General features: G+C 41.3%; 1 protein-coding gene across 1 annotated transcript; it reads right to left on the bottom strand.

Moving 5' to 3' along the window:
• Window positions 1-15,994: 15,994 nt before the first annotated feature.
• CCN3 (cellular communication network factor 3) lies at window positions 15,995-24,374 on the bottom strand. Its single transcript, XM_027092529.1, has 5 exons — window positions 24,200-24,374; window positions 23,845-24,070; window positions 22,501-22,755; window positions 20,971-21,185; window positions 15,995-17,503 (listed from the first exon to the last, which is right to left on the bottom strand). The coding sequence occupies exons 1-5, from the start codon at window positions 24,284-24,286 to the stop codon at window positions 17,207-17,209; spliced, it is 1,080 nt and encodes a 359-aa protein (XP_026948330.1). The 5' UTR covers window positions 24,287-24,374; the 3' UTR covers window positions 15,995-17,206.
• Between the last annotated feature and the right edge of the window lie 1,707 nt (window positions 24,375-26,081).

Here is a 26,081-nt window from a genome sequence, read left to right as displayed (position 1 = left end):
TTTGTGCAGAACTGATAAGCCATTGATCTGAAGAAATCTGAGTAGATGTCAGTACAGAAGCTTAGAGTTGGAAGGACTCTTAGAGGTCATATACTTTAGCCCTCGGGCGTAAATGTGAACACATCTTGGTAGAAATGTCAGTCATTTTCCTCACACTGGCCTCAGAATAATAAAAACTTATATTCTATGTTTACTTAAAAATTCAGCTTTCCTACAGAATGGAAACGTTTTATGAACTTTTCTCACACATTTATCTGATACTAACTGGAATTTGAGGTCAAAGACTCAGTCTATAGATAGTGGCCTAATATTTTGGAAATATAACAATAATATAATAATAATAGTTATGATAACAATTTCATAATTTGATTATGAAATAATCACATATTGATGTTATTATCATAACATCAAATACTGCTTTCAGTAAGGTCTCTCGAATCTAAAAGATCACCTACAGGGAATCTAATGAAGCAACGTATGTGTAAGTACATTATAAATCATGGTGGACTTCACAAGTTAATGATATTTTTCAATGATTCTTAGATATATTGTTGGTGATTTCTTTATTAATAGCAGAATACTTTACTCCCCCCCAAAAAGATCGCCTAATTTATTATTATCATTATGAAGCAACAGAATTAGGCGATCTTTCAAATTCAAAAGACCTAACTGAAAACACTATTTCTTGTGTTTACACACACTGTCTCATTCAGTCCTCATGGACAGATGGTGAGGTAGGTATTATGATCTGCATTTTGTGTGTGAAGGTACAGCGACCCAAAGACATTAAGGAACTTCTTCAAAGTAGCACAGACGATAAATGGAAAAGCTGGAACCAGAACCTATGGTCTATTGAGCTTGTGCCAACATTCCATGTTCACTTAATATTACTTCAATTTCAGATTTTCCTCAGGGAATCAGCGCTTTCCCACACGTCGTTCATGGAGTCCACCACAGCCTCAACGCCCTCTCCAATCCAGCCAGTGTTGGTGCTGTCCACAGGTCCTGTTATATTATCCAACTCCATCGACTATATGTCCATCTCCTCCTCTTCCTTCTTCCCCCCTCCTCACACTCATTAGGATAAGAAAGTTTAAGTAATGAGAGAAGTTCTACAAGATCCCATCATACCATCTATCCATCTACCTGAATCTGTGCTTATTTTCTCTGCCTTGCCTCCTGTTATTATGGAAAAAATACCTATATGCATATCTAACACCAATTTTTCTGTTTGTGCCTTAGAACCCATGGCTCCAGCAATTCTCTTCTCTCCACCCCTTGACTAAGACAATTTTTTTTCCCCTAGATCATTTCCATCACTACACAAAAATTCTATAACACCCACCATATTAAACCAAAGAAAAAGCCTCTTTACCCTGTATCATTCTTTTTATTTCCTTTTATTGCAAATGCCTTGAAATGTTATCTGGAGTCACTGTCTCTAATTCATATCCACCCATTCTCTGTTGAACCCAAGCCATTCAGGCAATCACCCATCACACCCATGAAACTGCTCTTGTCAATATTTCCGTGACTAGGATGACGGCACATCTCTGTTTGTACAGATAGTCCAGGCCTCTGCCTGTTCTCCAGGAGTGCTTTTTTGCTCTCAAAGTGTCTTGGTTTGGATGATAAATTATATGTTCACATTGGTTATGATCCCCACATTGATAAATCCAACGAAATCCAGCTAAATGAGTTCTCAGTGCTCATCGTACTGGAGTTACTAGTATTTAACACATCTTATCACATCTTTCTTTCTTCACTTGTCTTCTGGGATCTCACATTCTGGTTCTCCTATTATCTTTCTAGCAGCTTCTCAGTTTTTTCACCTTGTTCCTCTTCATGTCCCCAAGTAGTGAGGGTTGCAGTGCCTGAGGGCTCAATCAATTGAATTCGCTTCTTCTCTACCCCAGCTGTATTCATTCCCTTGTTAATCTCTGGTCTCATGACTTTAAATACCATTCATTTACTAATTATACCTACCTTTAAAGCTTTATCCTAAAATTTTCCCTTGAAGTACAGACTCATATATCCAACTATCTGTCTAATAGCATCCCAATCATAACATATTCAAAAGTGAAAACTTGACATCTCCCACATCAAAATTTTGCTCTTATTCCAGTCCTCTCCATCATAAGTACCAACTACAGTTTGTAGGAAGCAAACACCTTGATGTTATCTTTGACCTTCAGTTGCTCTTACCTCCAGTATGTCATCAGATCCTGTTTGTTCTAACAACAAGTTTTATACTTCTCACCATCCCCACCATTTCCACAGGTATCTCTCACCTGGATGATTGCAGTAGCCTCATCACAGACCTTCCTACTTCCATCTTTGCTTCTATAGGCTATATTCTCAATATAGTCAAAGCAATCCTTTTCACAAATAAGTCACATTATATGTCACTCTTCTGTTCAAAGTCCTTTAATATCATATCCCACTCAATATAAAATCCAAATTCCATGCAGTGACCACAGGCCTGCCGTCAACCTGCTCCATTTACCTTTCTGATGTTCTCACCTCCTTTTCTTCCCATTGTTCACTGTGCCCCAGGTGCACGGGCACCCTTGTGACCTCTCCTGCCCCAGGGTCTTTCTTTTTTTTTTTTTTAATCAATTTTTACTGGAGTATAGTTGCTTTATGTGCCCCAGGGTTTTAACACTTGCTGTTTCCACTACTTGGATTACTTTCACTGTCCCCCCCTCCTTCACCTTCTCTTTGAAGTTTTCCTTACCATCCTTTCTCCAAAGGCAATTCCCTTCCTTCTTGTATTAGTTTCTTAGGGCTGCTGGAACAACTGACTACAAGCTGTGTGGCTGAAAACAATAGAAGTTTACTCTATCACAGTTCTGGAGCCTAGATGTCTGACATCAAGTTGTCTTCAGGGTCATGCTCCCTCTGAAAGTCTGGGTAGAATCCTTTCTTGCTTCTTCTTAGCTCTGGTTGTGGCCAGCAATCCTTAGCATTCTTTAGCTTGCAGCTGCCTCATTCCAACCTCTTCCTCTGTTGCATTTGGGGGCCTCCCGGTGTGTCTCTGTCTTCACGTGGCATTTCCCCTTCTTACAAGGACATCAGTCATGTTGGATTAGGACTCACCCAAATGACTTCATCTTAACTTGGTTATATCTACAAAGACCCTATTTCCAAATAAGATCACATTCACAAGGACCAGGTTAGGACTTCAACATATCTTTCTGGGGAACACAGTTCAACCTGTAACATTTCCTTGACTCAATATTTCCTGTCCTGGTTCCCACTTTGAAATTTTCACATAGCACTTATTATTGTTTGGCTCATAGGACACTTTATTTATATGCTATATTACTGACTGTAAATATAAGCTCTATATGGCAGGGATTTTTAACTGTCTTGTACCTTGTTGTTACGCTGGTATTTAGAACAGCGCCTGGAACATAGTACACACACAATACATAGTTGTTATATAAATTTTATTGACTGAATGTCGATTCTTCCAGGTCTCTGGAAATTCGGGAGCATGAAGGGGCATTTACATGTGTAGCTTGAAAGAGCGTATAGATTCTATTTTCTTTTGCAGAGGTTGGCAAGCTATTGCCTGTGGGACACATCTGGTCTGCTGCTTCCTTTTGTAAATAAAATTTTATTGCAATACAGATATGCTCATTTGTTTATCTATTGTCTAATGCTGCTTTCGTGCTATAATGGCAGAGTTGAGAAGTTGCAACAGAGACCATATGGCCCACAAATCTTAAAATGTTTGCTGTTTGCTCCTTTACAGAAAAAGTAGGCGTTCCAACCCTTGTTCTTCTCTGTTTTCATAATTTTAACTGTGGGTATTGCTGATCATTAACAGAGGATCAGATTGAAAGGTTAATAAACATTCTCAAGTGAAAGTAAAATGAAGCAGGAGGTGGTTTTCTGCAGCTCAGTTCATTTAGACCACTGGGTGTCGCTCTTCCCTAAACTTTAAAAGTAAATGTTGACTCAGACATCAGCCAACTTGGGGCTGTGACATACCAGACAAATATTGACAGTTGCTAAGGCAACTGAGATAAAGTATTGGTCAAAGGATAATATAGGCGCCAATTGTGCCTGCCATGTTTCTCACATAGGGGAGAGACAGAACATGAATGAAAAATATATCTCATGAACTCTCTTCAACCGTGGCTTAAGAACAACTCACAGATGATGTTTATCTTAATTCCTCTTTCAGTTTCTCTGGAAATTAACACTTTGAGGGTCCTTAAGTCAGCTAAAATATGTCACAAGAGGGAAATCTCTTTGGTTATCAGTTCTTTTTTCCAGTTATCCCTGGAGTTTACTGTTCCAAATTGTGTTCTAATGGCCAGCCATAAGGCCACACGTATTTTTTCTGGCTTGCCTATCTTGTCACCAAAGTGGTTTGTGCAACATCTTTTTTCAGAGATTTCTTATTAGTCAACGTTAGAATCATTGCCCTGCCATTTTCTTTGCCTCCTGAAACATGGTAGGAAAGAGTATTTAATCTGTGGTTAAACTTGAGCTGTTTCCACTGATTAAACTTAAGCTTTTGCCATTATGCTAGTGCAAGGCTTCTTCACAGTGGTGTCATTGGCAACTTGGGCTGGATAATTCCTTGTTGCGAGGGCTGTGTTGTGCATTGTAGGATGTTTAGAAGTAACCCTGGTCTCTATCCATTAGATGCCAGTAGCGGCTCCCCAGCTGTCAGGATCAAAAATGTCCTCAGATGTTACCAAACATCTGTTGGGGAGCAAAATCATCCCAGCTAAAAAACATTGTGCTGGTAAATCCAACCACATCTTCCTTAGATTATCCTTAAAGCATCCTCAAGGAGAGCTGAAGTTTCAAAACACAGTGCAAGAAATGGTAGAAATCTTAGATCATCCAAACCGCAAGGGAGAACCTCAGTTTTTCACAAAGTTAAAAAATATAGAAATTAAAACATTGATGATAAGCCCAGAGAGAGCAATCAACAAGAAAAGAACTTCTTTCATTCAGTGAGATACAAGATAAGGTCTCAAAAAACAAAGCTCTCCAAAGAAATTTTGAGGTCCCTTTCTTTCTGGAATATATAGAAGTCCCGCTATTGTGAACTCTTGGACAGTGAGAAGTCTTTCGGGATGGGCTTTGATTATACCCCTGCTCTGCTGTCCTCAAAGCCTTTCCAGTGACTGAGTTTGGCTCTCTGAGTTTGGAGCGGCTGGGACTGATTATGGCATGGCATCTAGGAAACTTGTACATCTGACATTTGTCTTCTAGAAAACCATCAGCCTATCCACAATTCCTAGGAACTGCCTAGTCTTTCAGTCACTCCTTGAATGCTGGGTAATCCTATTTCCCACTGGACAGGAGGGGCTGGGTGAGGTCATTATGACGATTCATAAGCAACATGTTGGGCTGTAACTCCCAAAAGAGCTTGAAATATTGATTTTATGCATGTCATGCTAAAGATTGAACAGTTGTAATCCTGCTTTGTATATTACTTCTTGAAGATTTTAAACAAGATGGCTTTGCCACCAACATAGCTGACATATTTTAATTAATCTTTGTGAAAAGAGTTTGACATGTTTAGATGAGCTCATCCAAATAGAATGCTATCCTTCTCTGATATAGAATACATTGGAATGAAGCATGATTTATGAAGAATAGAAATCTCGCCCTCATTTTTTTTCAGTCATTCTTGGGTAGGTCTGTCATCTGCATAATGAGTTATGATTTATAAAGTCTATAAAAGTGTGTCTTATAGCATATTTTGCTATGCCTTGCAATACGGAGAAATAGGAAACTCCCAGTCTATGATGATGGGGTGATGTACACTTAGTGAAGATTGTCTTCTGCAAGTTCTCTAATGGATACTGCTTAAGAACTATCTAGAAAAGACTGAAAGCCACAAAACCTGTAGGATGCTTTACTATTCCCTTGGAAAAGTTAGGCAATTAAAGGCTTACATCATTTGTGGGAAACATGACTGATGGTTCAAATGAACTTATTACACGTTATTTCATTTGAGTTTATAGACTGCATATTTTTCTCCCAAATGCCAGACTCATTAATGCAAATGTGAGAGTGCTAGCACTCTAAGGGAACTTCACAAGTAAAATGGGCAACAACCCAGTACCTCAGTGGGTAGTTATGAGTATTGAACGAGATAATGCGTGTAAGGTTATTTGGAATGGAAATCAATCTAATTACACCTGGAGCTACTCCATTAAGATGCTGGAGTATAAATTGGATCTAAGAAAGAGTCAAAGTCTCCTCCCTTAACAATTCTAGGGTCATTGTTTCCACAAAGGGTGAGGTTAAAGCCATGCTGAAAGGAGACATACCATTTTTCATGATATCACAATACACCTGGTTTTTTTTTTTTTTTTTTGGTTTTGATTTGTTTTGTTTTTGAGGCAAAATCAGTCCTTGCCCACAAGGTACTCTCCTTTTTCAGGTAAATTCATGAGGACATCAGTGGAACCCCTTAATGACGGAAAATGAAACTCAGAACATTCGTTTTTTGCCTCATTCACAGGACTCTGATCCCGCCCTGTCATCATAAGTCAAAAAGGAAAAAGTAGAGAAGAGCCTTCGTTAGCCTCAGGCTAATATCTCAGGCACTTGAGTTTGTCGAAGTTAAATAGAGATGGAGGAACTTTACTGGGAAGGGGTAGAATTAGCTGAGAGATCAGATTGGACGTTGGAGTAGAGGATTTGAGAGAGAGCTGTGAAAAAATAAAAAAGAGAATGCTAAGGAAATATAGAGAATTCATTTGGAGCACACTTCTTTCAGGAATTTCCTTTGCTAGTGAGGCACAAAGGAATGCATAAGTTGGACAAAGTTCATCTTTCCTCCTATTACCCTGTACTGTTGTTTTGAGATCTACCCTACCTATCCCTTTATATGCTCCCATAATAGTCCAGTAGATATTTGGCATGAGGAAGAGAGGTAAGGTGGCTCTCAGGAAAGAGAAGGTATTAGTCTCCCACTCACCTTGTGGACTCTTGTGGTGATATAATTGGGAGAACAGATTTCTCCTATCTTATCCCTTACCCCACTGTAGATGACCAAATAAAGCTATTACAATTATTGGGATGATGGCAGCCGGTCAGAGACCCAGAGTCTGGAAATAGCAGCAGAACAGTTCCTACCAGGCTGGAGAGAAAATAAAATTGGATTATGTACCCTCCATAAGCTAGCAATAAATATCTCCTGTGGTCGAAAAGAAGGATCTTGCAGTGTGAGTTTCATAAGTGCTCAGAAAATGTTAGATGAATTATTTCTCACATAATGATGTACCATGTCTTCATGGAACTAAATTTGGAGATTCCAGACATCAAAATTGTGGGGTGTTTTGCATATCATCTTCACGAGAATGCCCTTATGTACTCCACTTACTTAGTAAATATTGTCTTGTTAAGTTGAATCAGGATTGAGAGAGGCATTGATCATGGAACGCTTCACCTTCTTATCACCACAAAGAATACATACAACAGGGGTTACATTCAAAAACTTTTGAAAAACGAAAAGACAACCTACGGAATAGGAGAAAATAATTGCAAATGATGTGACTGACAAGGGCTTAATTTCCAAAATGTACAAACAGCTCATACAGCTCAATATGAAGAAAAACAAACAATCCAAACAAAAAATGGGCAGAAGATCTAAATAGACATTTCTTCAAAGAAGACATACAGATAGCCAACAGGCACATGAAAAGATGCTCAATATCACTAATTATTAGAGAAATGCAAATCAAAACTACATTGAGGTATCACCTCACACCAGTCAGAATGGCCATCATCAAAAAATCTGCAAACAATAAATGATGGAGAGGGTGTGGAGCAAAGGGAACACTCCTACACTGTTGGTGGGGATATACATGGATTCAGCCACTATGGAGAACGGTAAGAAGGTTCCTTAAAAAACTAAAAATAGAGTTACCATGTGATCCAGAAATCCTGCTCTTCGGCATATATCCAAAAAGGATGAAAACTCTAAGTTGAAAAGATACATGCACCCCAATGTTCATAGCAGCACAATTTACAATAGCCAAGACACGGAAGCAAGCTAAGTGTCCATAGACAGATGAATGGATAAAGAAGATGTGGTACACATCTGTAATGGAATTAGCCATAAAAAAGAATGAAGTAATGCCATTTGCAACAACATGGATGGACTTAGAGATTATCATACTAAGTGAAGTAATTCAAACAAAGACAAATATCACATATCACTTATATGTGGAATCTTATGATAAAAGTGAACTTATTAACAAAACAGACTCACAGACATAGAAAATAAACTTATGGTTACCAAAGGGGAAGGTGTGGGGGAAGGATAAATTAGGAGTTGAGGTTAACAGATACACACTACTATACATAAAATAGAAAAACAACAATGTCCTACTGTGTAGCACAGAGAACTATATTCAATATCTTGTAATAACCTATAATGAAAAAGAATCTATATCTGTATCTATATGTCTGACTCACTCTGCTGTACACCAGAAACTAACATAGCAGTGTAAATCAACTATACTTCAATAAAAAATATCTGACATCATCTTCTGCAAAACACAGAAACATATCCAAATCCAAGATAACAGTCTTATCTGCCAGTGGTCATTTATTCATTTAGCTAAATGACTCATATTGCTTCATCATTTTTGCATATGGTCAAAGTTTTAAAAACTTAGCTATAACATGTCCTCCTCAGTTTGCAGCACACTGAAGCTTTATAGGAAAGTGTCTACACGGTGACAAACATTGGCTTTTCCTGCTCGTTGCTCCGTCAGTCATCCAGAGGGTTGGAACTAGAATGCCCAATGGGCTTTGTCAAATGTCAAACATCTGGATGAGGAAAAATTTGAATTTATGTTCAAATGTCTTAAAGTGTAGACCCATTTCAAAAAATGTTCTGACCAATTCAATGAATCTGTCTACAAAGCTTTGCATTTATAGATACACCTTGGTATCTTATTCCGACCCGACAAATCAAGTGGTCCCATAAAAAAGTCAAATTCTTTGATTGGTAGGATATAGTTTTAATAGCTGGTTTCCTGTTTGATTTTTTTTAATCTCTCTACCACATTGAGGGATGTATAGATACAGTTTTAATTAATATCTTCATTGCTTATTTCATCACCACAGTGCCTAGAGAGACCAGAATAAATCTAAAGGCTATGGTGGTTATTTTCCAATCCAGAAAAACATAATTGCTTCTATTGCAATGAGTTCAACCTTTAGAATCCTCATTATAATAAAAGAGAAAAGGAGGAGGAAGGGCACCGAAGCTCTTGGGAAATGATGGTAAGTGATGCTACAAGGCGTCTGGTCTCTACAGCCAGGTGCCCCTGAGTTTGAATCCTTACCAGTCTCATCTGTAAAATAGGGTAACATTGCTCATCTTTTAGGGTTGTTGTGAGGAAAAATAAGGTTATAAAGATGAAATTTATGAGTGCATGGCACATAGTAAGTACTTCATAATTATCAAGATGGATGGGACCGCAGGAGCTGCTGAATTCAACATCCTCATTTTGTGGGCATAGAAGTCCAGAAGCCAAGCAATGAGTACATGCTTGGTTTTCTGACTCCAAGTTCAGTGTTTTCGAACATGTTCTGCTACTATATTTTTGTCTTGGTTGAAGAGGCATGGTGGGGATTGGATAAATCTTAGTAGATAGCATCTTGTAGTGGTATCTTGAATGATAGACAAGATTTCAAAAGGTGAAGCTAATGGGAGGAGGACATTCCAGGTACATAATATAGCAACAAGAAGGGTATGGACACAATAGAACTTGAGCCATTCTGCCCAAGAGAAAAAGAGCACCCCATGATCCCTCTGAATAAACCAATGAACATAGGCTTGGGGGCTAAATCATTCTCTTAGTGAATGAGGACTCACAGGGAGACCTCTGAAACCCCTACCTCTCTATGTACTTCTGAAATCTTCCAGGTATTTGTTTAGTAGGCACAAAAGACTCCTCTTTTTCATGGTCACTGCAAAGGGACCTCTGTAAGTAGCTCATCTTCAGATGAGATATTGACATCTAAGGTGGTTTCAGATGAGGAACCGGCTTACATAAGAACAGAGGTCTGAACTGTTTCTGACTCAGGTATAGGGAGCTTATTTTCTCTGGACCTTCTTTGGGATGTAGGGGGTCCCCAAAAGTGGGGCTGAGCTAGGGAGCCCTGTCCCATGAGAATAGTTAAAATAGTGAGCAGAAGAGGAAAGGCTAAAAAGGGTAAATAGTTTAGTCTGAGGAATCGAGGTCTAAGGAAAAACTCAAACAACCCACCAGACTATAAGCTTCCTGAGGGTAAGGACTATACTTGTCTTTTTCATTGTTTTGTTCCCAGTGACTGCACATGACTTGGAATATGGTAGGTGATCAGTACATATTTGTTGAATTCCTTAATTAATGAATGCCCAAAAGAAGCAACACTTGCCTTAATCTCAGTGACTGGTGAGAAGCTCAAGACCATGTTCCTAACAGCTCTTGGTCTCAGAGTTGTTACCCAAAGCCAATGATTTTGCTTGGCAAAGAACTGCATGTACTCACAATGCCACCTGTTAGGGAAATTCCTTAGGTGATCACCAGTGTCCGGAGCACAAATCCTTCAGGGTTTAGTAGCAGCTTATTCTACCATTTGACTTTCTTGAGGATCAACTACTTGCTTCTCCAACATAAGTACACATAACCCAGGATACAGACAGTAAGGCAGAGGGATTAAATGCACAAATTCTAGATGCAGAATGTGAGGATTTGGATCCAGGCTTTACTACATAATAGATTTATGATCCTGTGCAAGCTGTTTGTCTTCCTACAGCTTTGTTTTCCTCATCTGTAATTTTGAGATATAATAGTACCAACCACATAGGTTTTTTTATATGGACTGAAGTGAATGAGGCAAACTCTGTAAAACACTTTGCATGTTGCCTGGTACCTAATAAGCTGGATAAATGTTAGTTCTTTCTCTTCTCCACCATCTTCTCCTTCTTTATCTTCTTCCTAAATGTTATTCTAAAAGGAACATTTAATAACACTTTTGTACTTCTGAAAGTGAGACTTTTGTACTTATAATTGATGGTGTGTCCAGGTCAACTGGAAGAATTTTTTATTTCTTTTTGATGTATAAATTAATAGTACCTCTTACGATTGATGGCTCCTAAAATGAGATAGAATTTGGAATTGTACTTATTACTGCTAATCTGACTATGTGAAGTATGCAAGGAAATATGAGAGGCTTCAGTGTAAACACCTTTCTGCAGCATCAGTTTTGCTTGAAGATTTAGGTGGGAAAAGTTGAATAAGCTAGCCAATTAGAAATTTTAAATGTTATTTCTATATTTAAACAAACATGGATGGATTAAAAAGAAGTCAAGGTTTACCTGAATTTTTAAGAGAAAAATGTGGCATGCCATAGAAACTTTGGCTTGGAACGCTAGATTTCTGTTGTAGTTGTTTATTATGCTCTGCTGTTTAGAGTAAGGTGATGGAAAAGTTGAGAAGCACGGTGTGAAGCAGTGGCAAGAAAACCAAACAACGTCCCTGCCCTCATGGAGCTTAGAGTCTAATGGGAGAAAAACATGAAAACAAATAACAGATGTAGGGTATTTTAGCATTTATGATAGAATTGCTACAAGGAACATTTAGGCACAAAGGAGGGAGTGGCCAGTTCTGTTAGGGGCTTAAGGGTGCAATTGACAAGACTTCTTAGAGAAGGTGACCTTGAAGTATATTTTTTGCGGTACACGGGCCTATCGCTGTTGTGGCCTCTCCCGTTGCGGAGCACAGGCTCCGGACGCGCAGGCTCAGCAAGCCATGGCTCACGGGCCCAGCCGCTCCGCGGCATGTGGGATCTACCCAGACCGGGGCACGAACCCGTGTCCCGCCGCATCGGCAGGCGGACTCTCAACCACTGCGCCACCGGGGAAGTCCTGAAGTATATTTCTGAATGAGGATATGGAGTTTGGAGAGAAGACAGGGCACACTCAACAGGACCCTTGTCGTTTTTATCCTTTTCCCTGGGCACTGAGATGCTCTGTAGTATTGGGGAAGATTCTCACTGCTGAACTTGCAGAGGAACTAGAACTTGCATGTACTGGGATCTTCTCTGGCAAAGGTCTTCCAAGGATCTTGTGGGTGGCCTTGCTTTAGCAGGACAAATTTGGGTCAGCGTGGAGCATACTGATCGTTATTTAACCCAAGCAAAGAACTTTATAACCTCTTCCAGACTTCTGAATCAATGCTACAAACAGATCTTGCTTCTCTTATTTTGCTAATAAAATATAAGTCCAAGCAACATCCTCTTCTTGGATTATAAAACATTTATTTCCAAGCACCTTCCAGCCCAACAGTACTGGTGGGCTGTTCATTCTGTGAAACTCTGCCATTTGCATGGAACTGCATACTCTTTTGTAGAGCTTCCTGGGTTGAAATTCAGACCTTCATTTTCTTGTCCTAAAGAGAAAGACACATATCCTTTAGTAAGAATTGTACAGCATTGCCATCCTTACCCTTTGAACCTTCTGATTATCCCTGGAACAGCTGGCTCAATGTAGCAGTAATTCACAGTCCTCAGCAGGTTGGCTGCAGAGAATTCTTCATTATTCAGAGTTCAGCATGTGCCAGCAGTGTTACTGAAGTGGTAATTGAATTTGGTGAACCCTCCGTGGTCGAGACAGCATAGCACTGCCTGCAAGAACCATGCGGTGTGGTTAAGATGAATATACTTCCAACAAAAATGAATCTTCAAACTAAGCTCGATAGCACAGGGCCAAAAGGACATACTGTTTTGATGATTTGACTTGTGATGTTGAGCATTTTGGAGTGAAACCCATTCAGAAGCATGACAACGTGTACTTACAAGGAAGACCCTGGGAGAGAAGTCTAATACTGCCCAGAAATCTCCAGCAAAAGCTTTACTGATAATCTCATCAAGCACAGATAGGCATGTGACAAAGTTATTTCCTTGCTTAAAGATGTCCTTGCTGCATTGTTGAACTGAATCCTTGTGTGGTAAAAGAAAAGAAAAATCCTCCAATAATTTTCAGTGAAGCGTGCCTTATCACTAAACAGCAATTAAGTGCTTTCAAAATTTCACATTCACAGAATGATCTCAACAATCTCACTACTTTGCAATGCAGTTTCTAAAAGAGAACATTTATAGTTTGGGAAAACAGCACAAAAATGAAAACTGTTGGAATTGTTTTGGTTGCTGAAAATATACTTGGCCTCAGTGGCTGCGGCGCCGTAGAAAAGAAAGAACTTTGGCTCTGAGCTCAGGCAGACTCTGAGTTTGAATCCCAGCTCCTTCATTTACTGTGTCCTTAATAGGTCATTAACTTCTTTTAGTCACTATGTCTTTTCCTGTAAAAATGAGGTCAGTAATGTCTGCCTCTGAACATGACATGCAAAGACTAAGGGGCAGTGCTTGTCTTTACTGGATACTTATCATATTAACAGCTGTCATTTGCTGGCCTACTAGGTGCCTGGCATGGTCAAGTGCTTATGAACGTGTATAATGTTACAACAATATGTAGTTGATACTTAGGGTGACCAGTTCATCCCAGTTTGCCTGGGACTGTCCTGATTTTACGACTGAAAGTCCTGAGTCTCAGGGACCATCTCAGTCCAGGACAAACTAGGGTGATTGACTATTCTCTCAATATTATGGTTTCACCTTACAGGTGTGGAAACTGAGGCTCAGAGGGTGTATCCAAATTTTTCAATATCCCACAGCTGGGAAAGAATAGGTCCCATATGCAACCCAGGTTTGGATAACTCCCAAGCCTGCACTGTCTGCAGCCCTAAACTCTGCTCGGTAAGTATAACTTTCCTTGCTGTATTACTAGAACGTTCTGGATTTAACAAATATTTGTAGATCAGATCACATTTTTTCAACTGGCTGAAATTATAATTTCAGGAATGCATGTGTGTGTTTTTGCGGATGTTACAGAGTGGGGAGGTCTCTAAGTGAGAGGTAAAGAAAATCATAGTGATAGTGATACTGAAAAAGATAGTTTAAAAGCCTAACATCTATTTTGAAAAACATTTTATCTTTTGTCAATGCATAACTCATTGATTCATTCACTTATCCATCTGTCCATCCATTCATTCAGTAGATTTAGAGTGAGGTCCTATTGTGTTCCAGGTACTGGGGCAGATACAAAGAAGACTAAGGTACTGGCCTCAAGATGCTCAGAGCAATGGGATTTTTAAAGAATAATTGTAAAATAACTAATGATGAAAAATCTGAAAGAGAAATTAAGGAAACACTCCCATTTACCATTGCAACAAAAAGAATAAAATACCTAGGAATAAACCTACCTAAGGAGACAAAAGACCTGTATGCAGAAAACTATAAGACACTGATAATAGAAATTAAATATGATACAAACAGATGGAGAGATATACCATGCTCTTGGATTGGAAGAATCAACATTGTGAAAATGACTATACTACTACCCAAAGCAATCTACAGGTTCAATGCACTCCCTATCAAACTTCAGACTATACTACAAAGCTAGAGTAATCAAGACAGTATGGTACTGGCACAAAAACAGAAATATAGATCAATGGAACAGGATAGAAAGCCCAGAGATAAACCCACGCACATATGGTCACCTTATCTTTGATAAAGGAGGCAAGAATATACAATGCAGAAAAGACAGCCTCTTCAATAAGTGGTGCTGGGAAAACTGGACAGCTACATGTAAAAGAATGAAATTAGAACACTCCCTAAAACCATACACAAAAATAAACTCAAAATGGATTAAAGACCTAAATGTAAGGCCAGACCCTATAAAACTCTTAGAGGAAAACATAGGTAGAACACTCTATGACATAAATCACAGCAAGACCCTGTTTGACCCATCTCCTAGAGAAATGGAAATAAAAACAAAAATAAACAAATGGGACCTAATGAAACTTAAAAGCTTTTGCACAGCAAAGGAAACCATAAACAAGATGAAAAGACAACCCTCAGAATGGGAGAAAATATTTGCAAACAAAGCAACTGACAAAGGATTAATCTCCAAAATTTACAAGCAGCTCACGAAGCTCAATATCAGAAAAACAAACAACCCAATCCAAAAATGGGCAGAAGACCTAAATAGACATTTCTCCAAAGAAGATATACAGATTGCCAACAGACACATGAAAGGATGCTCAGCATCACTAATCATCAGAGAAATGCAAATCGAAACTACAATGAGGTATCACCTCACACCAGTCAGAATGGCCATCATCAAAAAATATACAAACAATAAATGCTGGAGAGGGTGTGGAGAAAAGGGAACCCTCTTGCACTGTTGGTGGGAATGTAAATTGATACAGCCATTATGGAGAACAGTATGGAGGTTCCTTAAAAAACTAAAAATAGAACTACCATAGGACCCAGCAATCCCACTACTGGGCATATACCCTGAGAAAACCATAATTCAAAAAGAGTCATGTACCACAATGTTCATTGCAGCTCTGTTTACAATAGTCTGGAGTTGGAAACAACCTAAATGTCCATCAGATGAATGGATAAAGAAGACGTGGCACATATATACAATGGAATATTACTCAGCCATAAAAAGAAACGAAATTGACTTATTTGTAGTGAGGTAGATGGACTTAGAGTCTGTCATACAGTGTGAAATAAGTCAGAAAGAGTAAAACAAACACCATATGCTAACACATATATATAGAATCTAAAAAAAAAAAGAAAGGTTCTGAAGAACCTAGGGGCAGGACAGGAATAAAGACGAAATTTTTAACATGTGGAGGTGTCTTGCAGGTTGTCCAGAAAAAAACATCAGGGATCCAGATATTGGATTGAGTAGAAAGTGTGGAGAATACCTGAGGCCTTGGCAATAGAGATCACTGAATTAAGAGCTGTCTTTTGTTTTCCTTCTGATAAGAAGTTTTAAGCGCAACTAAAGATGACCACTTTGCTTTCAATATTTAATTTGTAAATTTTAATTTATATTTTCAATAAACAACTCAGAAGCACAAAAATAACAGCAGAGTCACACACTGATAAGATCATGTTTATTTAGTAATGTCTGACAAACAGAGAAAGTAAAAGGAATATTTTAAAAATGTATAATTTATATTTATATAAATACTTCAAAGGAGAAAAGCTGAACACATAAGGTGACATGAGAAGAATGTATACATTTTAAGTTTGCAACCTATCTTATAGCCTGACAAGTTAGATACATGTATGTAGACACATATATCTTGTTCATGAGTTTGCATAACTAAGGCCCAAGGATAAGTTTGGGGATCTGTACAATAATTCTAAACTCCCATAGAGTTTGTGGTATCTTGTCACTGCAGTCTTGTCGATTTTGTTCTTCTTTTTCAAAATTCCACTACCAGCACACTTGAAAGTCATCGAGGGTTGTAATCAGGTGCTTTGGGCCTCAGTTTATTCATCAGTAAGGCGAGAGGAGCCCTGCTGATATGTTCTGTTTCTTCTGAATTAAAAAACTAGTGATCCCCAGCAGCCTCCAGACACATACAAATGTCTGAGGGCTGGTAGAGGCTGGTCATCTACGTATAAGGGAGAGTTTTCTGTTTAGCTTCTTTCTTTTGGAAAGGAGTCAACTTGTCTGAAACGGAGCCAATTTATGACACCAGTGCACTTAATTAATAAGCATTCCATTACTGTAGATACAGCTTGTTTTCTATGTACACAAAAACTAATAATCTCTAGATTTCGAGTTGACGAGCTATATGTTTCCTCGGATCTCGGAATTTGAAGTTCAGAGTTGAGCTACTCAAAATGAGCGCTCCACAGAGAACCCTTAGGTCAAATCTCAATCTATGGTGAAATATTTGTATGATGACACCCTCAGTATGACCTTAGATTTCACCGTTGTCATTCATTACTGTGACCTTTTCTTGAAATTTCACTAGCGTATAACAAAATGAGTGTAATGGGATACAGTCTACACAGTAAGACATGTATCTGATTTCTGAAGTTTACAGAAATTTTCATGTGTAGTAAACAGCACAAAAGAATGTCATCCCTAAGCACTATCCTGAGCTTACCTTGATTCCAAGTTTACAGTTAATCATATCTTTCATGAAAAAAAACAGACATAACTGACCTCATATGACCACAGAAAATACATGGGACGCAGATGTGGATAATAATTCTTTGTAATTTTTCTTATAGTCATTTGATAGTGGGTGGCTACAGGTTGCCTCTGTAGGTGGGCTTCTTAGGGGACACATTACATTTCTCCTCTGCTGGTGTTTGGCTTTAAGTCTTGGAGGAAAGACGCATTGTTATGAGGACAGTTGTTGTGACAGGTGCAGGTCCCGATGACCATCACTGGTTTCTTGAGGGTCTGGCCTGGGGAGCACTGGAACTCCACCTGGATGGTTTTGGTGTTGTGTGGGGTACAGCACCGGCCATCGCTGCAGACACCGCAGAACCTGGGCTTGTAGGTGTATAGGCTCGTGCAGTTCTCAAACTGCAGGTGGATGGCTTTGAGTGACTTGGTAGTGCGGAGACACTTTTTCCCTTTCTAAGAAAGAAGAAAAGGAGTGATGCATGAAACGGCCATCATTCCTCCAAGGGATCAGTCTAGGCATATGGAATAACTTGCTAGTTGCCTACCCAAAATCTGTTGCTCTTTCTTCTTTGCTAACAGAATGTTAATTTTGTTTGAGTAATGTGGTCCACTACAAGTATATTCTTCCCCAGAATATCTGGGAGCTTGCAATGGCCTTGTGGCCAAGTTCTGGCCAGTGATACATAAACCAAGGGATCCTGGGAAATCCTTTGCCCTTCAGATGGGTACAGTTCTTAATCGCTTCCTGCATTCATTTGCCTTCCTATCTAGAATGTGGAAATCGTGCCTAATTGTATATAACCATCTTTTGACCATGTGGCATAAGCATGAAGATGAAAGCATATGTATGATAAAGAAACCTATTTTTTCAAACCACTGTAAATAGGCTTTGGCGTTGTTATTAGCCCAATACATTCTTAGGTGTTATAAAGAGAAATGGAATAAATATGGCATCACTGCAAGCCTACTAATGTTTCAAATATTTTTCAGACATTAACTTACTTAACCTTATTAGGAACATTCACTCATACAAGGAGCAGTTATTCACATAAAGAGCAACTGTCCAAGTTTTATAGATGAGTAAACGTAGTCTCAGAGGCCAAAGTGATCAGAAAACATCTAGAACCTGAATTTGTCTGACACAAAGCCCGTTCCTTCTATTACACTGTGACTCAGGAAAGTCTAAGGCAGTGGGATTTAAGGTTAGTTTCCATGAAGGCACGGTAAGTGGAGAATTTATTCAACATTCCATTGGTAAGAGTTGAAGAGGAACCCCGATATTGATAATTCAGTAAGACATTGATGATATGTTAATTTCCCACCTAGATTTCTTCACCTAATTTGTCACAATTTTCCACTGCTTTTCACCTTCCTAGTTGTAATCCACAGCTTGTGGAGTGATGAGACTTGGAATTCTCTAAAATTGGTAGCTCTCAAACTTTAATAAGAGTACATCAGAATCATCTAGAGGGTTTGTTAAAACACACATTGTTGGGCCTTACACCCAGAGTTTCTGATTCAGTAGGTTTGATGTGCGCCCCCATAATTTCCATTTCTAACAAGTTCTTAGATGATGCTGCTGGTCTGGGGAATCACGCTTTAAGAAGCACCATCTCACATTTAAGAACCTTTTGGTGATAAGGAAGTAATGATTATTTGGCTGGCATTTCCCTAGATTCCAAACAAATTTCTGGCCCCTTAATGAAATACATATATATATATACTATAAATAAATGTCTTAAATATAATATCTCCCAATATCAAACTTGGTGCAAGGTACAAGAAAAATATGAATTTTAGAAAAAGAAACAATAGAAAAAGCAAAATTTTAAAGTCATGACATGGAAATGGCTTATTTAATAAGCAAGTTACTGTGTACTTGACAATATTTAAAGGCTTCTTGTTTTTTCCTTTTTAATATTTAATGTTTAGTGTATATTTTTGCCAATATCCACAAAAGGGTACAAGGTCTGCAATATCTGTGTGTGTGTGTGTGTGTGTGTGTGAGAGAGAGAGAGAGAGAAAGAGAGAGAGAGAGGGAAGGACAGACACAGAGAAGAAGGTGTTTCTAGGGGCTCTTTCTAAATTGGTGGAAGAAGCATAAAGTTAGAATGGACCTCAAAAAGTCACACAGCTAAGTAGCCATATAACAATGCAACCACTAGAGACTCTTATTTTATCAATAAATAGAAATGATGCTTAATATTAGGTAATGATATTTATATTAACAGAGTAATCTATGCCCAGCACTTCACAAATTCATTCTATTTAATCCTCATGACAACTCTGAGGTAGGTATTGTTAATGTCTCTGTTATATGGGGGAAAGAACTGAGGCTTAAAGGTTAAGAAAATCACCCAAGATCCCATAGCTAGTTCATGTGGGAAGCCAAGATTTAAAGCCAGGCTGTCTGGCTCCAGAGTTGCACCCTTAAGCGTGAGATGATATTGCCTCAGTGGAGAGATATGTAAATCTTTCATTGTTAGGAACTGTTTTATTTTGGCCTTAGGTTTGTACAAGGGTCCATATACTAGTTCGATTTGGGTACTGCATTTATCTGACCTAGGGCTCTGCTAACAAGGCTTGTGATGTCATCAGGAACCAATCAGAGCTTCTGATCTGCATGCCTTGTACTCAGCATTAACACACTGAGTTGATATCATTCCAGCAAAAAAGGAAAGAAATGTGCTATTTTATTTGGCACAGATAGCCTTATGCTGGCAAGTGTACTAGTCATACTAGGCTTTTTGAAATACAGAAAATAATTCCCAGACATCCATTCATTTATTCATCAACAGTTGTTTATCAAGCACACAGTACATCCCAGGTAGGATGTGGGGGACTGAGGGATGAGGAAGGCAGATGTGGTCCCTACTCTGTTACTTCCTTCAGACTGTGTCTCCCTGTGAGCTTCAGAAATGACCTCTCTAAAATAAATCATGTTTGACCACTGAGTAGCCAGTTTTTTCCAGGATGAAATGAGATTTGCCAGACTTTTCTCAACCGGGGACATTACTGTAGAGGTCTGGCCCCTCCCTCTTCATCTGCTGTGAGTTGCTGCGGATATTTCAATACATTAAAGAGAAAATAAAAGAAGGTAAACTCCTTCATTAGAGCTGACCTTGAAGTCAGCTTCACAGTGACCTTCTAAAGCCCAGGCCCCCCTCCCGAATAAAACATAACTCTCAACTTTTAGGTTGTGAATATTTTTTAAGTCTACAGGTGTAAAGTAAACACTTTCTGAAGAGGAACAAAAGAAGACAAATCTCAACATTTGGAACAACTGGCACCAATGGTGGACATTCTCAGAAAGATCCATCTGACAAGACACAGGAAGAAGCAGTTAGAATGGTCATTGCCCCCTTTTCCACAGGAGTGTGGAATGGACAAGACAGTGGGGAATTGTTACAGGGAAGAGCAAAATCTGACTCCATGTTGGATCTGTTTCTTTTACTTTAAGCTTTGCTTTTTGTTGCTTTTGTTTTTATAATCATACATAATGGACTGCCTCAGGGAACCCTGCCCTGCTGCTGCCTGAATGTTAAACTAAAGTGCCTTTGTTCAGCTCACAGGGAGACAATCTGACCCTGCCCACCTGTGAATGCCTGCAGAAAAGAAGAAAGTAACACATCCCCTCCCTGATGCTGGCCAAGCCAGGAGATATTTTGCAAAATCAATGGTCTTTTTACTTTATTTCCTCACCTCCTCCCCCTCTCTGTTCTATAAAATAAACTGACATCCAGACCCCATTAAGATGGTTTTTGGGGACACTAGTCCGCCATCTTCTCGGTCTGCTGGCTTTCCGAATAAAGTCACTATTCCTTGCCTTATAAGAAAAACAAAAACAACAACAAAAAATAAAACACAGGCCCCAACGAGGCAAGGCCCCTCTGTGGTGGGGGCTCCTCCCAGGCTCATACCTTATCTGCCGGCTGCTTGTTCTCTTGGTCACAGGGTCGCACCACGCAGAGCCGGGTCTGCTTCACCATCTCGCAATGTGGATTCCTGTTGGTGACCCGGGTGGAAAAACCCATGCCACAACTCTTGGAACACGCACTCCACTCTGTGGTCTGCTCAATGCAGTTGATACCTGAGTCGGAGACTGCAACTCCTAGAGTGGCTTCGGTCCTGTAGGCTACAGGATGTTGAAATAGGGACAGTGTTATTGCGTAAAATGTGGGGATGGCAAAGTGGTCCTTTCAACCATCATTAGGAAGAGCGTCTCATCCAGTTCGGTACCTGTGCAACTCAGGTGTTCTCAGGGGGCAGACCTGGATCTCTGTATTTATAAACCCCTAACAGGTAGCACAATGCCTGGCACATGGTCGGCCTTCAAGAAATCTTTGTGGAATGACTGTCCGATTTGTTCATAAGAAGTTTAGGAGGACCTGTCTTTGAGAAGCGTAGTAGTTCTAAGAATATAGCACAGTATAGCATCAAAAGCCATTCCATAAACCGTAATGTTTTCAATGTGTGATTTTGTCCAGAGAAAGGATAATGAAAAAATTGTAATTGGATGAGTAAGTAGAACCAACCAACTCAGAATAGTGATGGAGGTAATGCTCTGCCTTAGGGAGGTAGAATTGGTTATTTGGGTTGTAGGATATAGTCACTGGGACTTTGATGACAGACAGTTCTGTCTCAACATTTAATATGCATGGCCTAGGGCACATCTCCTCTCTTACATGGCAGTTTTCCTATCTGTAAGCATGGCTGAGAATTTCTGACTTCAGAAAAACTGTGAAGTTCTGTGTACTGCCAGTATAAATAATCCGGCTGATTAATGGCTTCTAAAATATTCTCTACTGGATCTTGAATGTTTGCTTTTCAAAAAATATCACTTCCTTTATAAGCCAAAACAAAAGGAAAAGCAAAACAAAGATCCTAAAGTATCACTTGATCCTTCCTGCAGCACCTGGAAAGGTGGCATTTCTCTGTGACACCTGTCCAGGGATGGCATTCTTTAGGGAAGCTGGTCTTAAGAGTGCACAGGTAGTTGACAGAGTCCAGAAAAGAAAGAGTCATCACCAGGCCCTTTGCAAATGGCTTAAATGGTGTTCCCATGGAGTTGACACTTGCCACAAGTACAGAAGCTCTATCGATTACATGTTTTGCATAAAGTTGCCAAAGCACATCTTTGCAGTGTTAACAAGGGTCAAGTGGGACAGACTAAAATATAAATGGCAGTCGTGTAATAAGAAAACTCATCCCTATGGCTCAACAGAACCACTGGATGTGATTCTTCTTCAGAAGAGGCTGTGTGTACTTCAGTAACTTGTCTGGGATTCCAACACGTGATGTGTCTGATCTCAGTGGGCAAGCTGGACTCCACGACTGAATGACCAGAAGCTGAAGCCAGTTTCTCACTGCAGATCCCAAAGAGCATACATGCTTCCTGCATGCACTTAGTCCTGTGCTGTGATCATTTTCAGGTATGTTGAATTTCTCACCTGGAAGGGTTTGGAGGTCCCCTAATGTCCCCGTCTCATTGGAGTCACAGATCCACTTTTCACAGCACTCCCCAGGCACTTTAACTTTTCTCGGAGCTGGGCAGTCAGGCTGGGGCAGTAGCAGGTCCTCTTCACAGCGGGGCACACAACCAACCTGCCCATCTTGGCAGGCGCACTGGTATTTGCAGCTAGGCTGGAAGGTCTCTCCACTTTGGTAGATGACTCCATCGAACACACAATTGTCTCCTTCTATCGCTAGAATGTTGGGGAAGCAGAGCAGAGAGGGAAGGGGAGAGAAAATCAAGAACACGGTGCATCGAAGAGGCTATATAAGAGCCACAGCACATATTCCAAGCCCCAAATCATTCTTTTCCTAGTTGAGGCCATCTGGTTGCTGATGCACCACCAGCAGAGAGATGTCCTCATGGAGGCCTCCCAGTGCAAGAAGAAACACTCAAGACCACCCAGTCCCGCCACTCATTTTACGCACGAGGAAAGATGGGCAGAGCCGTGAAGTGACATTCCCCAGGGCCCTCAGCTGTTGTTCCCAATGATAGTGTCGTTTCGCAAGAACCTCCTTAGATTCTCCTACTCCAGAAGCTCAGAATTAAAAAGAAAAAAGTGCTCTTCATAAGCCTCCAAACAGGTTAACTGGTCAAACTGGGAAGGGCATCAGGATTCCTTGGCATTCCAGCACGATAAATCATTGCTCGTTTAGAGAAGAAACTAAAAGCCTATTCCAAGCCCTCTTATCCAGGGAGGCAGGGACAGGTCTCCAACTAAATGGTGCACCGTGTGGGAAATTGATCCCCAGTTGATTAAGTTTCACCATCCTGGATTGGCTGGTTGCCTGCATTTTTATTTTACTCACGGCCCAGACAGGGGTTGCATAGTCATCCCAGGAGAGCAGTGGCTGCTTTGGCTCAAACAGGACAATTACAGGTGTGAAAACAAACCAGCCTGGCTACAGTTGGGGGAAGTGTGAGCCTGTAAGTAAGCCCAAGATTCCATCACCCCCCGAGCGTACCCTGGAAACTTCCAAAGGAAATGACTTCACTGGCCCTTAACTCTGCTCTGCTCCCTGTCTATCTAGATTCTTCTCTAGGGAGGCAAATGCTTCTCACCTCCGCGGGCAGGTTTCCCTTCTGGCTTCTGGCGCTCCGCAAAGCCCCACGCGCCCCCAGACCATCCCCGGCACACAGCGCTCCATAAACATCACCCACGGCATCACTGTTAGTATTTGCTCATCACCCTCTCGGGAGTTGGGGGGAAGGAGAGAGGAAAGAGCGGGCAGCTCCGCTAGCTGAGGGACAGGAGGTCAAGCGGAGGAGGGGGCAGGGTTACCCATGCAGATGCCAGTTTGGGCGCTGGGGTCCGCTCTGCGGTCGCAGAAGAGACCGCGGCTCTCCTCGCAGGGCAGCATCACGGAGCAGCTCTCGCCGCGCTGGCGGGCGCACACCAGGCAGCAGGAGCAGTCGTCCAGCACGGCTCTCACCCCGGGGGCGCAGGTCGGCGGCTTCTTGGGGCACGGAGCCGGGCACGAGGAGGGGCAGCGCGGAGTCGCAAGGACCTGGGGGCGGGCGAGATCACGAGAAACTTCTTAGCAGGGACCCTGGAAGGCAGAGCAACCCCGGGACCGAGCAGGGGCCGCCCAAGAAAGGCAAAGTAACCAGAGGCACCTGATGAGTGCGCCACTCACCTGTCCCAGGAGATGGAGGAGCAGGAGGAAAGCCAGGCAGCGGCACTGATTGGGTGGACCGAGTCGCAGGCTCTGCGCACTCTGCATGTTCAGGCGTTTTCCTGCCGCTTTCACAGGGCTTTCCAGGTCGGAGATTGGCTCTGCGCGCGCTGCTCCTGGTCGGGCTCGCCCCTGCCCGGCGCCACCGCGCAGGTTTTATAGCGCGCTCCTGGGACGCGCACAAGCCGGTTGGCTGCAGCTCAGGCAGGAGGCGGGGGGATCGGCGGGGTGGGGAATGGAACGAGCCCCGGAGTTGCCATAGCAATTGGCCGTGGGTGCTGCTCTCCTTAGGGCGCGGCTCCGGGGCCTGCATGTGCCTGTGTGTAGCGACTGGCTTTTCCCAGGGCGCCGGGAGGGGCTGGGTGGAGGCCCAGGGCCAGGACCCAGGGCTTCGCCGAGCGCGTGGGAAGGAAACGCCTGTTTCCTCCTGGAAGCTGCTTCGCTTTCCCCCAGGACTAAGACACCGCCACTCCCCGTCACGCTTCTCCTCCACCCTGGCCGTTCCCAGCTGGGTTGCAAACGTGGGGTGCCCCTAAAGGGGTGTCCGATGTTTGGGACCATCTGTGAGGGGTTGGCTAGAGGCCCAGGGGTTTAGTCATAAAGGAAGCACATGCAAGTTTGTCACCGTTTAGGGCACGCTTTGAGAGTGTTGAGAGAGGGGGAGGGGAGAGAGGGAGGAAAGGAGAAAGAGAAGGGAGAAAGTGGTGGCTGGGGACGGGGCGGGGGGAGCAGAAAGTAGAAGAAATCTTAAAGTGAGGATGGGGGACGATGCTGTTTACCGAAAGACAAAAAGTCCTTTTGACTTTAACCATTCCAAGCCCCGCCGATTCTGCAGGTTTGGTAGAAATACAAGTAAAACATAATGAAATAAAAATACAAGAGCCCAAGGTACATAAAAACTTTCTTCCTGGTAGAGACAAACCTTGAAACACCAGTGGTGTCACGCCTCCTGTGAAACAGCACATGTCAGAATACAAGAGCCTGTGAGAATTTATAAGGCCCCTTCAGCTCAGCCCCTGTCAAAACCTCAGCGAATTAAGGGAGGACTGCGGGAGGTACTTGCTTTACTGAGCGGACGCTCCAGCAACTCAAATTCCTCTCCCACCCGGCACCTACTTTCAAAAATGACTGCCGTGAAACGCTTGTCATCTCTCCTGAGGAGGAGAGCAGTTTGACTGCTCCAGAGTTGACACCGCTTGATGGTTTAAAACAAAATGTCTCCCCTGTACTTCAACTTCGCTTCTGCCTCAGGGATAACTATGTCCAGCTCCTTTGGGGGTAGTCGTGTTGGAAAGACACTTTTCAGAAAAATTATACAGACTTGGGAAGGAACTCTAGGCTTTAAAAGGAAACAAATTTCCTCTAGGTCGTCCAGCTCCGGTGTGAAGAAACCAAAGGCAGCTTACGTAAGGGCCCGGGTCTGCCCCTGCCACGCCTGCTTCCCCGCATGCAGTCATCCCAAGCCCTTCAGTATAGTTCTCTGAGCAGCTGAAAACTGCTGTTACATAATTCCGAGCCTACATGAATTCTGCTTTCTTTGAGGAAAAGCAGACGGAGCAGTAAATCTTGGTGACAGATTGAAGGATTAATTTGTGCCATGTCGAGGACACTCAATACATTCTTCAAATTGATGGGCCCCATGGGTCATCTGGTCTAGTGATGCTTCCACCTGCCTGCACGTCAGAATCAACCAGGGTGTATTTTTGAAAAATATAGATTCTTTTTTTAATGAGTTTTTAAAAAATTGAAGTATAGTTAATTTACAATGTTGTGTTAGTTTCAAGTGTACAGCAAAGTGATTCAGTTATATATATGGGTTATTATTTTCCATTATAGGTTATGA

Source organism: Aethalodelphis obliquidens, unplaced genomic scaffold (assembly GCF_003676395.1).
Source record: "Aethalodelphis obliquidens isolate GAN/ISIS:26980383/991018 unplaced genomic scaffold, ASM367639v1 scaffold79, whole genome shotgun sequence".
NCBI lineage: Eukaryota > Metazoa > Chordata > Mammalia > Artiodactyla > Delphinidae > Aethalodelphis > Aethalodelphis obliquidens.
This window is presented reverse-complemented; position numbering and strand designations above follow the sequence as displayed.